Source organism: Onychostoma macrolepis, chromosome 01, assembly GCF_012432095.1.
Source record: "Onychostoma macrolepis isolate SWU-2019 chromosome 01, ASM1243209v1, whole genome shotgun sequence".
Lineage (NCBI taxonomy): Eukaryota > Metazoa > Chordata > Actinopteri > Cypriniformes > Cyprinidae > Onychostoma > Onychostoma macrolepis.
Genome location: NC_081155.1, coordinates 44423237 through 44438357, shown reverse-complemented (window position 1 = coordinate 44438357; position 15121 = coordinate 44423237). Strand labels below are relative to the sequence as shown.

Sequence of the window (15121 nt, the reverse complement as noted above, 5' to 3'; positions counted from 1 at the left end):
GGTTATTATAGTTAACTAAAAGCATATAAAATTATTTTGCCTGAAATAAATGTTAACTGAAATAAAATATATAAAAAACTTTAAAATAGATAACCTATGAAATTATTTCACTTGGAATACTAGAATAACTAAAACTAAATAAAGTACTGTAAATCGAATACATGAAAATGAATGAGAACTTTATTTAAAAAAAAATTAATTTAAAAAATAATAAAAATGACAAAACAATTAAAGTGAAAACAAAATAAAACCTAATTTAAAATATTAACAAAACATTTATAATTTTTGTTTAGTTAACGTGAAATGCTAAAATAAACTCAAATGAATAAGTAAAAATTAATAACTGTAATAAACTGTAGATATTTAAAAACAAACATTGACAGAAAAATTGCTAACTTTTACTACAATCAAAATGAAACCAGAAAATATAAAATAAAATCTAATGAATACAAATGAATAAAAACTACATAAAAACAAAAAACAAACACTAATAAAAATTACAAAAACACAACAAAATTACTGAAACTTAACTCAAATTAAAGTGAAAAGAGTATAAACATAAAAATCTAATTATTAACAAATTTATAATAGTATATAAATCATGCTGAAATAATAACAGTGGGTTGTATCTGAAATAATTCACAATATTTTCTCCTTTTAAATAATGACCGGGATGCAAACTGGCTCTGTTTTGGGACTCTTTGCGTTGCATTGTGTGCAATAGTGTTTACATTTATTGTACACCGTGAGTCAGAGTCCATTGTAACTGTATGAAATTGTGGACTAAAACACTACAAAATGGCCTGTGCACTGTGTAGTAAGTATGGATTGATTTTGGCACAAGTAGAGAATGAAAAGGAGGTCAGATTTGAATTCTTCTCAGATGCAGAAGTTGTTCTGATTCATGCAAACGCTTTGTAAAAAATGCATCTTCCAAACAATAGAGCAGCTAAAAGCATCCAGTTGTGTTGTGCTATAAGTAGAGTGTTTGCTCGAGCCAGATGTGTTGGGATGAAGGTCAGCAGTAATGAGCAGCCGTTGAAACCGAGGAGGAATTTCCGTCTCGTTTAGTCTGATAACGTTTTGAGGTTTAATTGCGTTGCAGCAGAAGAACAGCGAGGCTGGACTGTGGGATGCAAACATCTGGATCCAATGAAAGCAACACGTGGAGCCCAGAAAGGGAGGGACGCAGCTACTGTGCCGCATCCATCGCCGGGGCCCTCCGAGTCTCGGATGATACCGATTATTCTGCTTTCCCGTAATGCCTCTGTTTTGCTCTTTGTCCTCCGCCTCCGCTGATAAACTCTGGACCGGAGCCAGTCCTGTGCTTCTTTAGTGCTGTTTACTGAGACGAGACTCTCTTCTAGTTGTACTCATACTTAGTGTTATTGATTCACACAAAGGTTTTCATTCTGCTTTAGATCTTTAATGTAATTTAGTTGTTAACTTCACCGTCTTGAAGCATACTTGTGCTAACCGCAGGCAAATGTGTCACGTCGCAGGCATGTCTGGATTTATTCACGGCTATCTTACAATAGAGAGGAATTAGGACACATCCTGACTGTACAGCTGTCTGAGGCTAAATCAGGATTTATCACCTACAGTGTCAGCATTCACTGCTTTTCTTTAGGTTTCTTCAGCTTTTGGCACAAAGGTGTTTGTGTTTGAAGTCAGTGTGAAGTCAGGTTCACAGCTTGTGTTGGGATGCATAGTAAAACAGGGCCAATTTGGTCACTGGCCAATTTATTTACTTATTTATTTTTAGCAACTCAAGCTAACTTTTTTTAGTGTTATTATGAAGAAATCTCTTCTTCTCACTAAGGCTGCATTTATTTGATCAAAAATACAGTAAAATACTGTGAAATATTATTACTATTTAAAATAGCTGTTTTCTATGGGAATATATTGTAAAATGTAATTTTTTGCTGCGATGAAAACCTGAATTTTCAGCATCATTACTGCAGTCTTCAGTGTCACATGATCCTTCAGAAATTATTCTAATATGCTGATTTGCTGCTCAAGAAACATTTCTGATTATTCTCAATGTTGAAAACAGTTGTGCTGCCCAATATTTTTGTGGAAACTGTGATGCATTTTATTTTTCAGGATTCACAGATGAATAGAAAGTTCAAAAGAACAGCATTGATTTTAAATAGAAATCTTTTGTAACGTTATAAATGTCTTTACTGTCACTTTTGATCAATTTAATGCATCCTTGATGGATAAAAGTATTAATCTTACTGACTCACATCTTTCGAACGATAGTAAATCTTTGACAAAATATGACAGACCTTTAAAAATCTGACATTTAATGATTATCAGCCACATTATCGCTATCATACATGAATCATTATATTTCAGGCCTAAAAATGAATTTGCTAAAATGATGCTCAAAGTGTTATTTATTAAAATTATTCAATATTTCGGAATGGAAAAGTTTAGAGAAATTTTAGAGAAAGAAAAATTATGAAAATCACTTTAAAAAAAAAAAAAATTTGAATATTGTAATCATTCACAATTCAACCAGAAATGTGTATTAAATGTGTATTAAAAATGTTATTCTGTCATTTACTTACTCTCACTTGTTCTAAATATGTGACCCTGGACCACAAAACCAGTCTTAAGTGTCAATTTTTAGAAATTGAGATTTATACATAATCTGAAAGCTGAATAAATAAGCTTTCCATTGATGTATGGTTTGTTAGGATCGGACAATATTTGGCTGAGATACAACTATTTCAAAATCTGGAATCTGAGGGTGAAAAAAATCAAAATATTGAGAAAATCGCTTTTAAATTGTCTAAATGAAGTTCTTAGCAATGCATATTACTCAAAAATGAAGTTTTGATATATTTACGGTAAGAAATTTACAAAATATCTTCATGGAACATGATCTTTACTTAATATCCTAATGATTTTTGGCATAAAAGAAAAATCTATAATTTTGACCCATGCAATGTATTTTTGGCTATTGCTACAAATATACCCCAGCGACTTAAGACTGGTTTTGTGGTCCAGGGTCACATATGAGTTTCTTTCTTCTGCTAAACACAAAAGAAGAGATTTTGAATAATGTTGGTAGCCGAACAGTTGCCGGTAGCCATTGACTTCCATAGTATGGAAAAAAATACTATGGAAGTCAATGGCTACCGTCAGGTGTTTGGTTAGCAACATCAAAAATCAAAATATCTTCAAAATCTCTTCTTATGTGTTTAACAATAACTCATATAGGGTTAGATAAACTTGACAATGAGTCAATGACAGAATTTTAGTTTTTTGGGTGAACTGTCACTTTAAGAAAGTAGTTTAGTTTCATATTGGCTCTCTGTGTTTATCACAATGGCGTTTGTGTTGAAGGCCGATGTATTTCTGCTCTGCTCTTCATCCTTATCTGAGCTCGTGTTTCAAAGCAAACACATCCCACTGGTCTGAGATCTCACATGACATCAGCTGTTTACACTGGAGGTCAGATTCCCATCGGCCCCTGTGTGACCCGTCTCGGCTCCTGAGCTCGTGCAGGTGGAGGGTGCTGGGTTTGGCAGCTCCGGGGCTGTGTGTTTGTACCGCGGTAAACAGCTGGTCGCCGGTGGGTTTGTGGAGCTCAGCTGCTGCAGGAAGAGTAAAACAAGATGCTGAGGGAATATATCCTCAGTGAACCTCTCTTGCATGAATTGCAATTTCTATTTTTATTTTATGTGCCTTTTAAACTGCTATTTAGCCTTTTATGTGGTTTTTGTTGTGAAGCAGATTCCGCTTTGCAGCACTGTTTTAATGGCGCCTTCATGTCCTATTGGGAAAACGGTACTCGGCGAGTTTGATTACAGTGTATAAAATGGATCCATTGGGATTTTTTTGTACTTCCTGCTGTCTTTTAGCCCCAGTGTAATGTCACGTGACCAAACTTTGACTATCAGTGCAAAATCTGATTTTTATTATATATTTATATTCATATATTTTATTAATATTTTGTAGTACCTTCTACCTATCTAGTACATTTTTTATATATATATATATATATATATATATATAAAATCATGAAAAATAAAATTATATATATATATATATATATATATATATATATATATATATATATATATATATATATATATATATATATATATATATATATATATATATATATATATATATATATATATATATATATATATATATATATATATATATATATATATATATATATATATATATATATATATATATATATATATATATAATTTTATTAATTAATATATTATTAATTTTATTAAATATAAATTTTAATGTAATTTTATATGAATGATTTTTGTTCTTTTGTCATATTTATTATAATTTTCTAGCTTGAATTTGAACCTAAACCTATTTTTGTTATATAGAATTATATATTTTATTATATATTTATAGTCATATATACTGTACATATTCATATTTTGTAGATTCTATTTTTGTTTTATTTTCATAATTTTTCATTTCATGTATTTAGTTTTCGTAATTAATTTAACAACTTTATTTTAGTTTGTTTCAGTGTTTTTTGTCATTGTAATACTTTATGCAAATATTTCTATTTAGTTTTAACTTATGTCAGTTTTTGAACAGTTTTGTTATGCATTTATATTTATTAATAATGTGAAGTAGCTTATTTGTGTATTTTGATTTTTTTTATTGTAATTTTTTGGTTTCATTGTCCAGTTTTCATGATTAATTTCATTATTATTAATTTCGTGAGTAATGTATTTTTTCATGACTTCAATTCAAGGGCTGCCACCGGGAATGATGGGAAATGTAGTTTTGAGCCCTTAAAATATCTAAATATGTAATATTGGTATAATTATATATAAACAGTATAAAAAGTATAAACAATGCTTAACATTCAGAATTAAATGGTGATTATGAGCAATACCAACTGGCTTCCTCCGTTTGATTCTTTAATTGATGTTTGTAGTGGTTTCTCACAGATACGATCTGCTCTATTTTTGAGCTCTGTGATCATCTCTTATCACACATGCAAACTGCAGTGTAACATGCAGTAAATCTGACATCTAAACAGTCTTTCATGTGGTCCTGAGAGACTCGGGGAGGGGTTATCCTGCTGTTACTGTAAACACACACACTCATTTATCAGCCCTAATGGAGCTTCTCCATATATTAAACGAACGCCCGCCTCCCGAACTCAACTGGAGCGTTAACCTCGGCTCGTTTCACTGGGCGTGAGCTGGCAGACGCGGGGCGTTTTGGTTGGCAGGAGCGTGAGGTGAAGAAATCCAGAGAAGTATTAAAGAGCTGCGGTGTGTTTGCTCAGGTTTAACCTCTTCCTGCTTTGTGCTCACTGGTGAAGAATCGGACCTACAGCGCTCCTGCACATCTGAAATCATTCACGGGTCCCACGAAATGTAGTCACGGGTCCCTGTAGTTTTTTTTTTTATTATTGTAGTCATACACTGAAAGCTATTTTTATTTATATATTAGAAATATATTTAATATAATTATTATAATATTAAAATAATAATAATGTTGTTGTTGTTGTTGTTATTGTTGTTGTTATTATTGTTGTTATTATTATTATTATTATTATTATTAATAGCATACATTTTAAAATAGCTTTAAAATAACAAATTTAAATGCATGATGTAGTGTTTTAGGTTAAATTATTAATTTTTTATAATAATAATAATAATAATGTTGTTGTTGTTGTTGTTATTAATAGCATACATTTTAAAATAGCTTTAAAATAATGCATTTAAATGCATAATGTAGTGTTTTAGGTTAATTTTTTAAAATAATTATAGTCGTTAATAATGATAATAATAATTATTATTATTATTAGTAGTGGTATATTATTATTATTATTTTAATAATATAATAATTATATTAAATTTATTTAGAATATATAAAATATTAATATATATTAATTATTATATATTAATATTAAATATATATATATATATATATATATATATATATATATATATATATATATATATATATATATTAAACTATTATTTTTATATATATATATCATCTTTTAAATTTTATAATTGTTTCTACTCTGATTCACTTTTGAAATATGAACATTTAAACGGTGGCTGTAATAAACTTGTTTTCATGACAGATTTATTCAAACATGCATTAATAATGAATGCAACAGGTTAAGTAAGAATATAGTAAATATGTTCAAAATTCAAAATTCTCCTCTCTAAAGTTATTATTTTTTTCTTATCTTATTATCGAGTTTATGGTCTTTCCATGAGATACATTGTTTTCAAGCTGTTTTATAGACTATTTGTCACTGTTGAAACATTTTCGGTTGCATCAGTAATTTATGGATCCTTCATTTCCTCCTCGTGAATCCTATATGAAAATTCCCATTAGAATATTTTTGCAAATGGTTGCGAATGAAAGCATAAATTCCAGTAGAAATGCCATGCTTGTTTCTTTATTATTGGTTTTGGCTGTTGCGTTGTGTGTGTGGTGACTGTGAAGTCAGCTGTGCTGCACGTGTGTGTGTGTGTGTGTGTGTGTTTGTGTTATGTGGCCTGGTTTTAACAGCGAGCTCATGGGTCACAGCGGCAAGCGTCTCGTTTAAACAGTTGTGAAATCGATGGCCAATCAGGAGTGTGTTTGTTTCCCGGTGGATTTGTTTGACAAACTCTCCGGCTGCTGTTGTCTTCAGTGTTTGCTGACACGTTTACTGTAATTATACATTTCACTGAAGTCTTTGATCCTGCTGCAGCGTCAGTAGAGACTGAGATGCTTGATGTTGAAGTGAGAATGCGGTGACGTTTGCAACCTGTTTTATGAGTGAAACAAGATATTCATTTGGACTTTCTTTGAACATGATTCCTCAGCATTAAAATAAATGCTTACACAGGTGTCTTTACCATCAGATGAACTGCTGTGCTGTATGCATTTTATGTCTAAAGAGTGATTTTCTTCTCTGTTTGGACAGCAACGGGCTCCAGGGAAGGTGCTGTTTGACCTGGTTTGTGCTCACCTGAACCTCATCGAGGGAGATTACTTCGGTTTGGAGTTTCAGGACCAGCGTAAAATGACCGTGAGCCACACTTCATTTATAATTCTGATGTCAATATGTGAAACATAAGCTAACTTTATTAACCGTATTCAGGTGCTAACGTTCTTTGTTTCCATTAGAAATGTAAGACACAGTGGCTCCGTACCAAACCCTAGTGAGCTGCCTACCTAGACAGCATTCAAGGCATGATAAACATGCTACACTAGAGATCAAACAGATGTTTGTTTTTGTTTTGTTTTTTTAACTGATAGACCAATCCTGACGTGTTGAGTTCAGCAGCACTTGATTTTTTTATTTTTTTAAATTTTGCTTTGTTTTTTTATTTTTTTTAATTATTATTATTTTACTTTACTTTATTTTTATTTTATTATATATTGTTTTATTTTTTATAGTATTTTAAAAATAATTATTTTATTTTATTATTTACTTATTTAAATTTTTATTTTTATTTTTTTTTATATTTTTACTTTTTACATAACTATGATGTGTCACAGAAATGCTTGACATGTAGTGTATTAGGCTAAATTATTATTATTATAATTATTATAATTATTATTGTTATTTTAATAATAATAGTAATAATATTAATAACAGCACAAATTGTTTGCAGAAATTATTTAATGCATGTTGTTTTTTTAATGCATGATTTTACATTACTGTGATATATTACAGTAAATGCTTGACGTGGTATTTTAGGCTATATTATTATATAATTAATAATAATAATAATAACATCAATTGTTTGTGTAAACTATTTAGCTTTTTACATAACCATTCATGGTTAAGTGAAGTGACGTGTGTTACAGGAATTCTTGGCATACTGTTAGTAAAATAATTTATGCAAACACGTTAAAATATTAAGTTATTAACCTGTAAACACAGGATGTTCCAAACATTTGGCAGCAAAATTATGCTGTCATATAATATATTCCTTGTTTGACCAAAATCTAAGGCATTTATATATCATGGATAAGGCAATTCCACAGTGCATTGCAACAAGAAATGTTAAATGTAAATGTAACTGTAATAAAGCTGTGTGTGTTCTCATATGTGCCGTAGCAAAACACCATCTGACGTGTGTGTGTGTGTGTTGTTTGTTTGGTTTGACTTTCCTCTCAGGTCTGGCTGGATCTGCTGAAGCCGCTTCTAAAGCAAATCAGACGTACGTATCCTAGTATCTCTCATGAGTTGATCTGGTGAACATGAACACCAGACGACATGATCTGACAGCGTATCATCATGCATCATGTCTGTGTGTCTGCAGGACCCAAGAACACCATCCTGCGCTTCGTGGTGAAGTTCTTCCCTCCCGATCACACGCAGCTGCTAGAGGAGCTGACCAGGTGCTGTTTGTCCTATTCATTTACAGCCTTTTTTTACTGCCTATAATCTTTGGACATTCAAATATCTATCTATCTATCTATAGATATATAGATAGAGATATACAGGGTGCGATTTGGTTTATGCATCCCTGCCTCTGCTGAATTATTTTAATTCCCGGTGGGGATAAAAACATCTCGCTCCGAGGTCCCGATCTAAATCAAATGATTCGCGATCCGATTGGAGCACGTCGGAACAGTGATACAGTTCAGTGATACTCCGTTGATACAGTGTTCTTTGCTCGCTTTCTCTATAGGCCTGTAATTTATTTGTTGCTTGAATAACCGTGGAAATGAAATCATTGCAATGAATAGGCCTGACTTACAATGTTTTTAATAGATGGTGATCACGTTAAATACAGTTTCCGTCGTATTAAAGACATTTCATGACATGAAACCCATTACTTGCCTAAAAAGACGGCTTTATGATGTACGTTATTAACAGATTACACTAACATTAGGTTACTTAGGCTATAGCCTCACCCTTACCTTCCACCTATGGAGAGAGAAAAAAGTTTTATATATGTATAGATGTATAGATTAGATAGATATTCAAGTTGCAAATAACATAGTAAATAGTAAAAAGAGACCATTTAATACCATTTATTTGTGAAGTATTGTACTGAATTTAAAAATGCATAAATGAATCATAAATTAAAGCCATTAACAATTTTAAATACATTTTCTCATTGAATTGTCAGCAAAAATAATTAAAAATAACTTTAAATAATCAAAAGACTTGCAAATATATAATTCAAACATGACTCATTCTGCTCAGAATTTAATGTTAGAACTGTTTTATTGTAATATTTGAGTCTTAACTGAAACATACAGTACTGATATCATTTGTATTATCATTTATTTATGAATAATCTTCAATGTGCAAATAACAAAGAAAATAAACAGAGGAGATGAAGTATCTTTTATTTGTGAAATATTTTGCTTAATTTAAAAATGTATAAATTCTGCATATATTAATAAAAATTTTAATAAATTTATTTAAATCAAATTTCCAGTAATACATTATCTAATAATAAAAAAAAATAAAATCATACTGCTACCATAACATACTGTAATAAAACTATGTAATATTTTGTCAGACTTCCTATTGTGTTGTTCTTGTCCGTGTCCCTTTTGTTAAAAAGATAAATATTACAGGTCATTCTCAGTTTGCATTTCAATAAATAAACGTTCAGAACATGAATGTTGGTGACAATCACTAATGTGGCCTCAATCACTCAATGCAAATATAATGCGTCTGATGTAGAAAGTGAGTGAAGTGGTCTGTAAATCACGAAAGAGCTTTCAGTTGCTGTAATGTCCCTAAGAAATGACTTATTTATGGCCGAACTGCATGTTAATATCCTGCGGCTGATTGTGTCGACACGCCGTTGCCTGACAAGCGTAATGAATTTTACAACACGTCCACCGACAGAATGACTGGTGGCACATTTCCCTGTCGGCTTTAGAGAGTCAGGCATCATTCAGGAGAGGAAATCTGAGGCAGAATAAGACTGTGTTGGGTCTCCCAGGAGTCTCAGTGTTTTCTCAGAGCAACATGCTGTTCTGTTCTGGTGGACCGTCAGTAGCTGCTGGCAGGAGAGAAAGAGCTTCTGATTTTCCTGTGATGGCTGCGTATTATATGACTGCCAAACCTGAAACGTTCGGCCAAGGACATTTTGCCTTTGCAAAACACTTCAAGCTGTAAAAATCTTTTTGATGGATTGTGTAAACATAGCAGATAGCCTAATAGAACATTTTGGAAATCGGTTAGAAAACCCACTGCATGAACTGAAGAGAATGAAAAAAAAAGAATGAAAAACTTGCACTTGATTTGAAAATGTAGTTTTTTTTTTTAATGTTTTTGAGTGTTTTTGAAGTGTTATTTTAGGATTATCCAGCGTTATTATAGTTAACAAATGCTAAAACTAAAACTAAAACCATAAAACTTTTTTTTTTTTTTTGGACTTGAAATAAAATAAAATTTTAAACTTTTTTTATTTCAGCTAATTGTCAAGGAAACATTTTTATTTTGTGTAACTTGATGTCCTAAAATAACTAAAACTGAAATAAAAATAATAAAAACTATATCAACAAAAACTACTAGAAATGAGAAAAACAGAACAAAATGACAAGAAAAAAAATAAATACAGAGAATATAAAAATAAAACTCAAAATTGTAACAAATTTTATTTGCATCTCAATGATACGAAAGTAACACTGGTATTATTTATATATTATTATAGTATTTATTCATATTTTATATTGGCTTTTATATATATATATATATATATATATTTTTTTTTAGTTTTAGTAATTTTGTTATTATTATTAGTTGTTTTTTAATAGTTCTGTTTAGCTTTAATTTATTTGTACTTTAGTTTAGTGTTTAGTACTTCAAATTAAACTTTTAAGCCTAATATTTATATTTTATTTAATCTTAATTTCAGTTGTAGAAAGCATTTTTAATAGTTTAGGTTAACAGTAACAACACCGTTTTGAAGGCAGAGGGGTTTAAGCAGGCAAAAGAGTAGGCGGTTTGACTAAAATCATATTTCATGGTATGAGTAATTTTATGCAACAGTCACGGTATAAATCATTATATAGTTATTTTGGCTGGAAATGCCATTAAAAATAGCTTGTATTGCATAACCACTTGGAAAAGCCTTTTTTTTTAATAATCCAGTGAATTAAATTCTTCACATTTGATGGTGATTCATCTCATTTGAGTTTGGTTTTGTATCTGGAACTTAAAGGTGACAAACCAAAAGATTATTCAAAACTACTAACATTATGCAATGTATGTAATATTTTATATATAAATACAGAATCTTAAACACAGATGCTGGTTTCAGTTCAATTCAAAAGCTATAGAAAAAAAATAGTTTTTGTTGCTTATTTTGTAAATAAGAATTAACAAAAATTTCAATTTAATTGCAAAGTATACTTATATTTAATTTATTATATACTTTCCATTTGACAAGTTTAAAATAACTATTATTATGTTTTGCTATTGGTTCACTAAAGATAAATACAAATACAGACTATGGTCCGACTGGACCAGCAGAAAAATCCCTATTGTTAAGCTGTGAGTCCTGTTTGATCGCATAATCAACTGAATAATGATTTTATTGTGCTTGGCAGCAGGACAATAACAGATGGACGTTCTGAGAGAGAAACGCTGCCAAACTCAATCAGAGCGTCTCTTTATAGTTCACGACTGCACTTAGCGTCATGAGAAGATGCTGTTAAAGCCAGACTAACCTTCAAACACAAGCACTTCTGATCTGCTCTCTGCTCTGTTGCATGCAAATACCAGAACATATTGATCAAAAATGGTTAAAATGGACTTTTAACTAATAAATGCACGTAATATTTTGTATAATGTGTCATTAGCATCAGACTATTGAAATCAGTTGCACACATTAAACTGCCTGTAATTCAGTCAATAAGCGTCTGTCACTGTACTGAAACCTTTCTATTGATTTACTGTCTGTCTTTCTGATTCAGTCTCTCTTCTAAACTGCTCTAATTATTTCCCGACAGGTATCTTTTCGCCTTGCAGATCAAGCACGACCTGGCCTGTGGACGTTTGACCTGCAATGAAAGCAGCGCCGCCCTGCTGGTGTCTCATATAGTGCAATGTAAGAAATTCAAGACCAGCTCTAGAAGTGTAAATATTCACTCTGACATGGATTATGATCCTTAAAGAAATATGATGCATGCTTCAAATTGTGCAAGTAAATTATAAAGCTGGGTTTGGGAGATATTTAACTGAAAATAGATCAGGAATTGTATTTCAGGTAAGAAATAAACAAATCATGCATAATGCATTGCATAATCATTTGTTAAATTCTGTAATAGATGCATTGAAGTTTCATTGTTAATTTCATTGTACTTTCATCAGTTTGATGATTTTGGCACAATTCATACAGTCAAACAGTCAAAAACATTCACACGTTAGGGAGCTGAAAATAGGTCAAGAATTGTATTTAGGACAATAAAGGCATTGAACAAACAGAATTATGATCTATGTTAAAAATCCTTCACAAAAGCAGTGTTTTAAATATATTAATCTTGTAAACTAGTCTTTGTTGAGCTAACGCTTCAGCAGAATTCCTGAAGGATTATTTGAATGACAGCACTGTCATCGAGCGGACGGATCGAGTTATACTTCATGTTGTCGCTCATGCAAAACCATGTTCAGATCATGTCAAACATTCTTTGCTTCCACATCACTACATCACGGAATGGTTGGTTGCTATGGAAACCGCTGCTGAGGATGCTGAGGACTAGTGTAGCATCAGAAATAGAATCAAGAGACTGACCAGTGGTACAGACCAAATATATATAAAACTCTTCTGATAACACCAAATCTATAAAAAAAAAAAAATAATAATAATTAATATAATATGACATAATATAATCTTTTTTTCTGGCCAAAATAAATAATAAATATACATATTTTTAAATAATATATATTAAATAACCATGTGGCGATATCTGTTTTTTGGGTAATCCAGTGAATTAATTACTTTACTAATTAAAGGTAATTATTATTATCGTTGTTACTTTTTATGGATGCAAACCAGAATATAATATCAAATCCATCAGTAAATCCATATAAAATAAAACAGAATAAAATACAATATAAAATAAAATCAAATAAAAGCTTTTTTCTGACCAAATATATATTTGTATTGTGAACAGCTTGGTAAAAGTAGAAAACACACACACACACACACACACACACACACACAATTATATGTATGTAAAATAAGTTACTATTGCATACTATTACATTGCTATAATAGATGCATAAAATGTCTCTGTTTCTATGGTTGCAGCTGAGATTGGAGACTTTGACGAGGTGCAGTGCAAACAACATCTACTCAACAACAAGTACATTCCTGAGCAGGACACACTGATGGACAAGATCATTGAATACAATCGGAAACACGTGTGAGTGTAACGTCAAATCAAAGCCGTTATTTGGTTTAAAGGATGCTTGGATTTATATGCAATAGCTGAAAGCAAACATAATATCATATGTTTCTCAGCATTAAATGATCAGTGTGCTGTTTATTGCCACTTATGAAGGAGCTTCTTATTTAGCGAAACTTCCTCTCTTTAGAGCTTTGCTAATTAAACACACTGTTCAGGGAATTTGTCGCCGTGTACAATTTGACATTTAAAGTTCAGACCATTTTTAATTTAGAAAGTGCCAGTAAACTGTGTGATATTTATCAGTGAACAGATTTCATCAGCAATTATGAACAATTATAAAAGTTCAGATCCTGTATGCTGATTCTGACATGTCTTTTAAGGTTGTGATTTATTAAGCGTATTACTTACACTCTTAATCTTACAAATTTGTAGAGATTCTTCACACAAACAGATGTAGCTTAATTTTGAATAATTTAACCCTTCCACAGCGGGCAAACACCAGCTGAATCGGACTACCAGCTTTTGGAGATTGCACGAAGACTTGAGATGTACGGAGTGCGTCTTCACCCCGCAAAAGATCGCGAGGGTACGAAGCTCAGCCTCGCCGTGGCTCATTCTGGTGTGCTAGTCTTTCAGGTAAGTTACAAGTGTTTTTCTAAATGAAGAAGGGTATTATTGTGGCTATATGAGGTTTATCCTAGAGCAAAGCTTTCTTGTTCTTAAATGGAATATGTTGTGGTTTTTATTGTCCTGAATTGTCCCTAAATGCACTTTTATCCTTGACTTCTAAAGGGACACACCAAAATAAATGCTTTCAACTGGTCTAAAGTCCGCAAGCTGAGCTTCAAAAGGAAGCGCTTTCTCATAAAACTACGACCTGACTTAAATGTAAGTGCTCCCTTGATTGTTTTATAACAATATCCGAATGTCTCCATTTGCCCTGTAGTTTAGGGAACATTAAAAAGACAAAATGTTCTGTTTCTGCTCTCGTAGCAGAGTAACTGTCAGGATACTCTGGAATTTATGATGGGAAGCAGGGACTGCTGCAAGGTGTTTTGGAAGATTTGTGTGGAGTATCATGCCTTTTTCCGCCTGTTCGAAGAACCCAAACCCAAGCCCAAACCAGTTTTGTTCACCAGGGGTTCTTCTTTCAGGTTCAGGTAATAACGTGCACTTAAAGTTGTCTTAAATGAACTTAAATTGTGTCTTCATTATCACCAGAAATTAAATTGACCACTAAGTGAGATGTTTTACCTCGGTAACTTCTTTCTCTAGCTCAGCATGTATTCTGCATGCATTTATTTGCTAAATAATCACAGTGCAAGTAGGTCTCAGTTCTTGCCAGATGGTTAATGTTTTGATGTACACTTTTTCTGCTTCTCTCTTTGTTTCTGAATCGCTCTGTCATCTGTCATGTTTTGCCTCATTAGTGGCCGCACACAAAGGCAGGTGATTGATTATGTAAAGGACTCTGAATTCAAAAAGGTTCCTTTTGAAAGGTGAGTTTTCTCTGTTGACCTTTGTCTAAATGTCACTACCTTTCCTGCTGCATTTAATTTCCCTCCAAAAGAGTCAACACACCAGTAATCTATTTCCCAAGAACCTTTATTGAGATAATTCAAATTTTGCATTCAGAAACACCACGTCTCATGTACATGCCACTTCATGATTCTTTTATCCAAATGACATTCAGATATGACTTATCCATATTCAGTTCCAATCTCCGTTGAGCATTTTCACCAGGTCTGTGCTGAAATATGTCATATGC

The 15121-nt window shown here is 31.8% G+C and overlaps 1 protein-coding gene across 2 annotated transcripts in view; it reads left to right on the top strand.

Annotated features, from left to right (window-relative positions):
- The window catches only part of farp1 (FERM, RhoGEF (ARHGEF) and pleckstrin domain protein 1 (chondrocyte-derived)), a 79885-nt gene that overhangs the window by 37402 nt on the left and 27362 nt on the right, over positions 1-15121 (top strand). For both annotated transcript variants that reach the window (XM_058773628.1, XM_058773633.1), the window contains exons 3-11: positions 6944-7048; positions 8147-8189; positions 8292-8370; positions 11953-12050; positions 13254-13368; positions 13842-13989; positions 14146-14241; positions 14347-14513; positions 14784-14852. In XM_058773628.1, coding sequence (XP_058629611.1) covers positions 6944-7048; positions 8147-8189; positions 8292-8370; positions 11953-12050; positions 13254-13368; positions 13842-13989; positions 14146-14241; positions 14347-14513; positions 14784-14852 — 920 coding nt within the window. The remainder of the gene's footprint in view (positions 1-6943; positions 7049-8146; positions 8190-8291; positions 8371-11952; positions 12051-13253; positions 13369-13841; positions 13990-14145; positions 14242-14346; positions 14514-14783; positions 14853-15121) is intronic.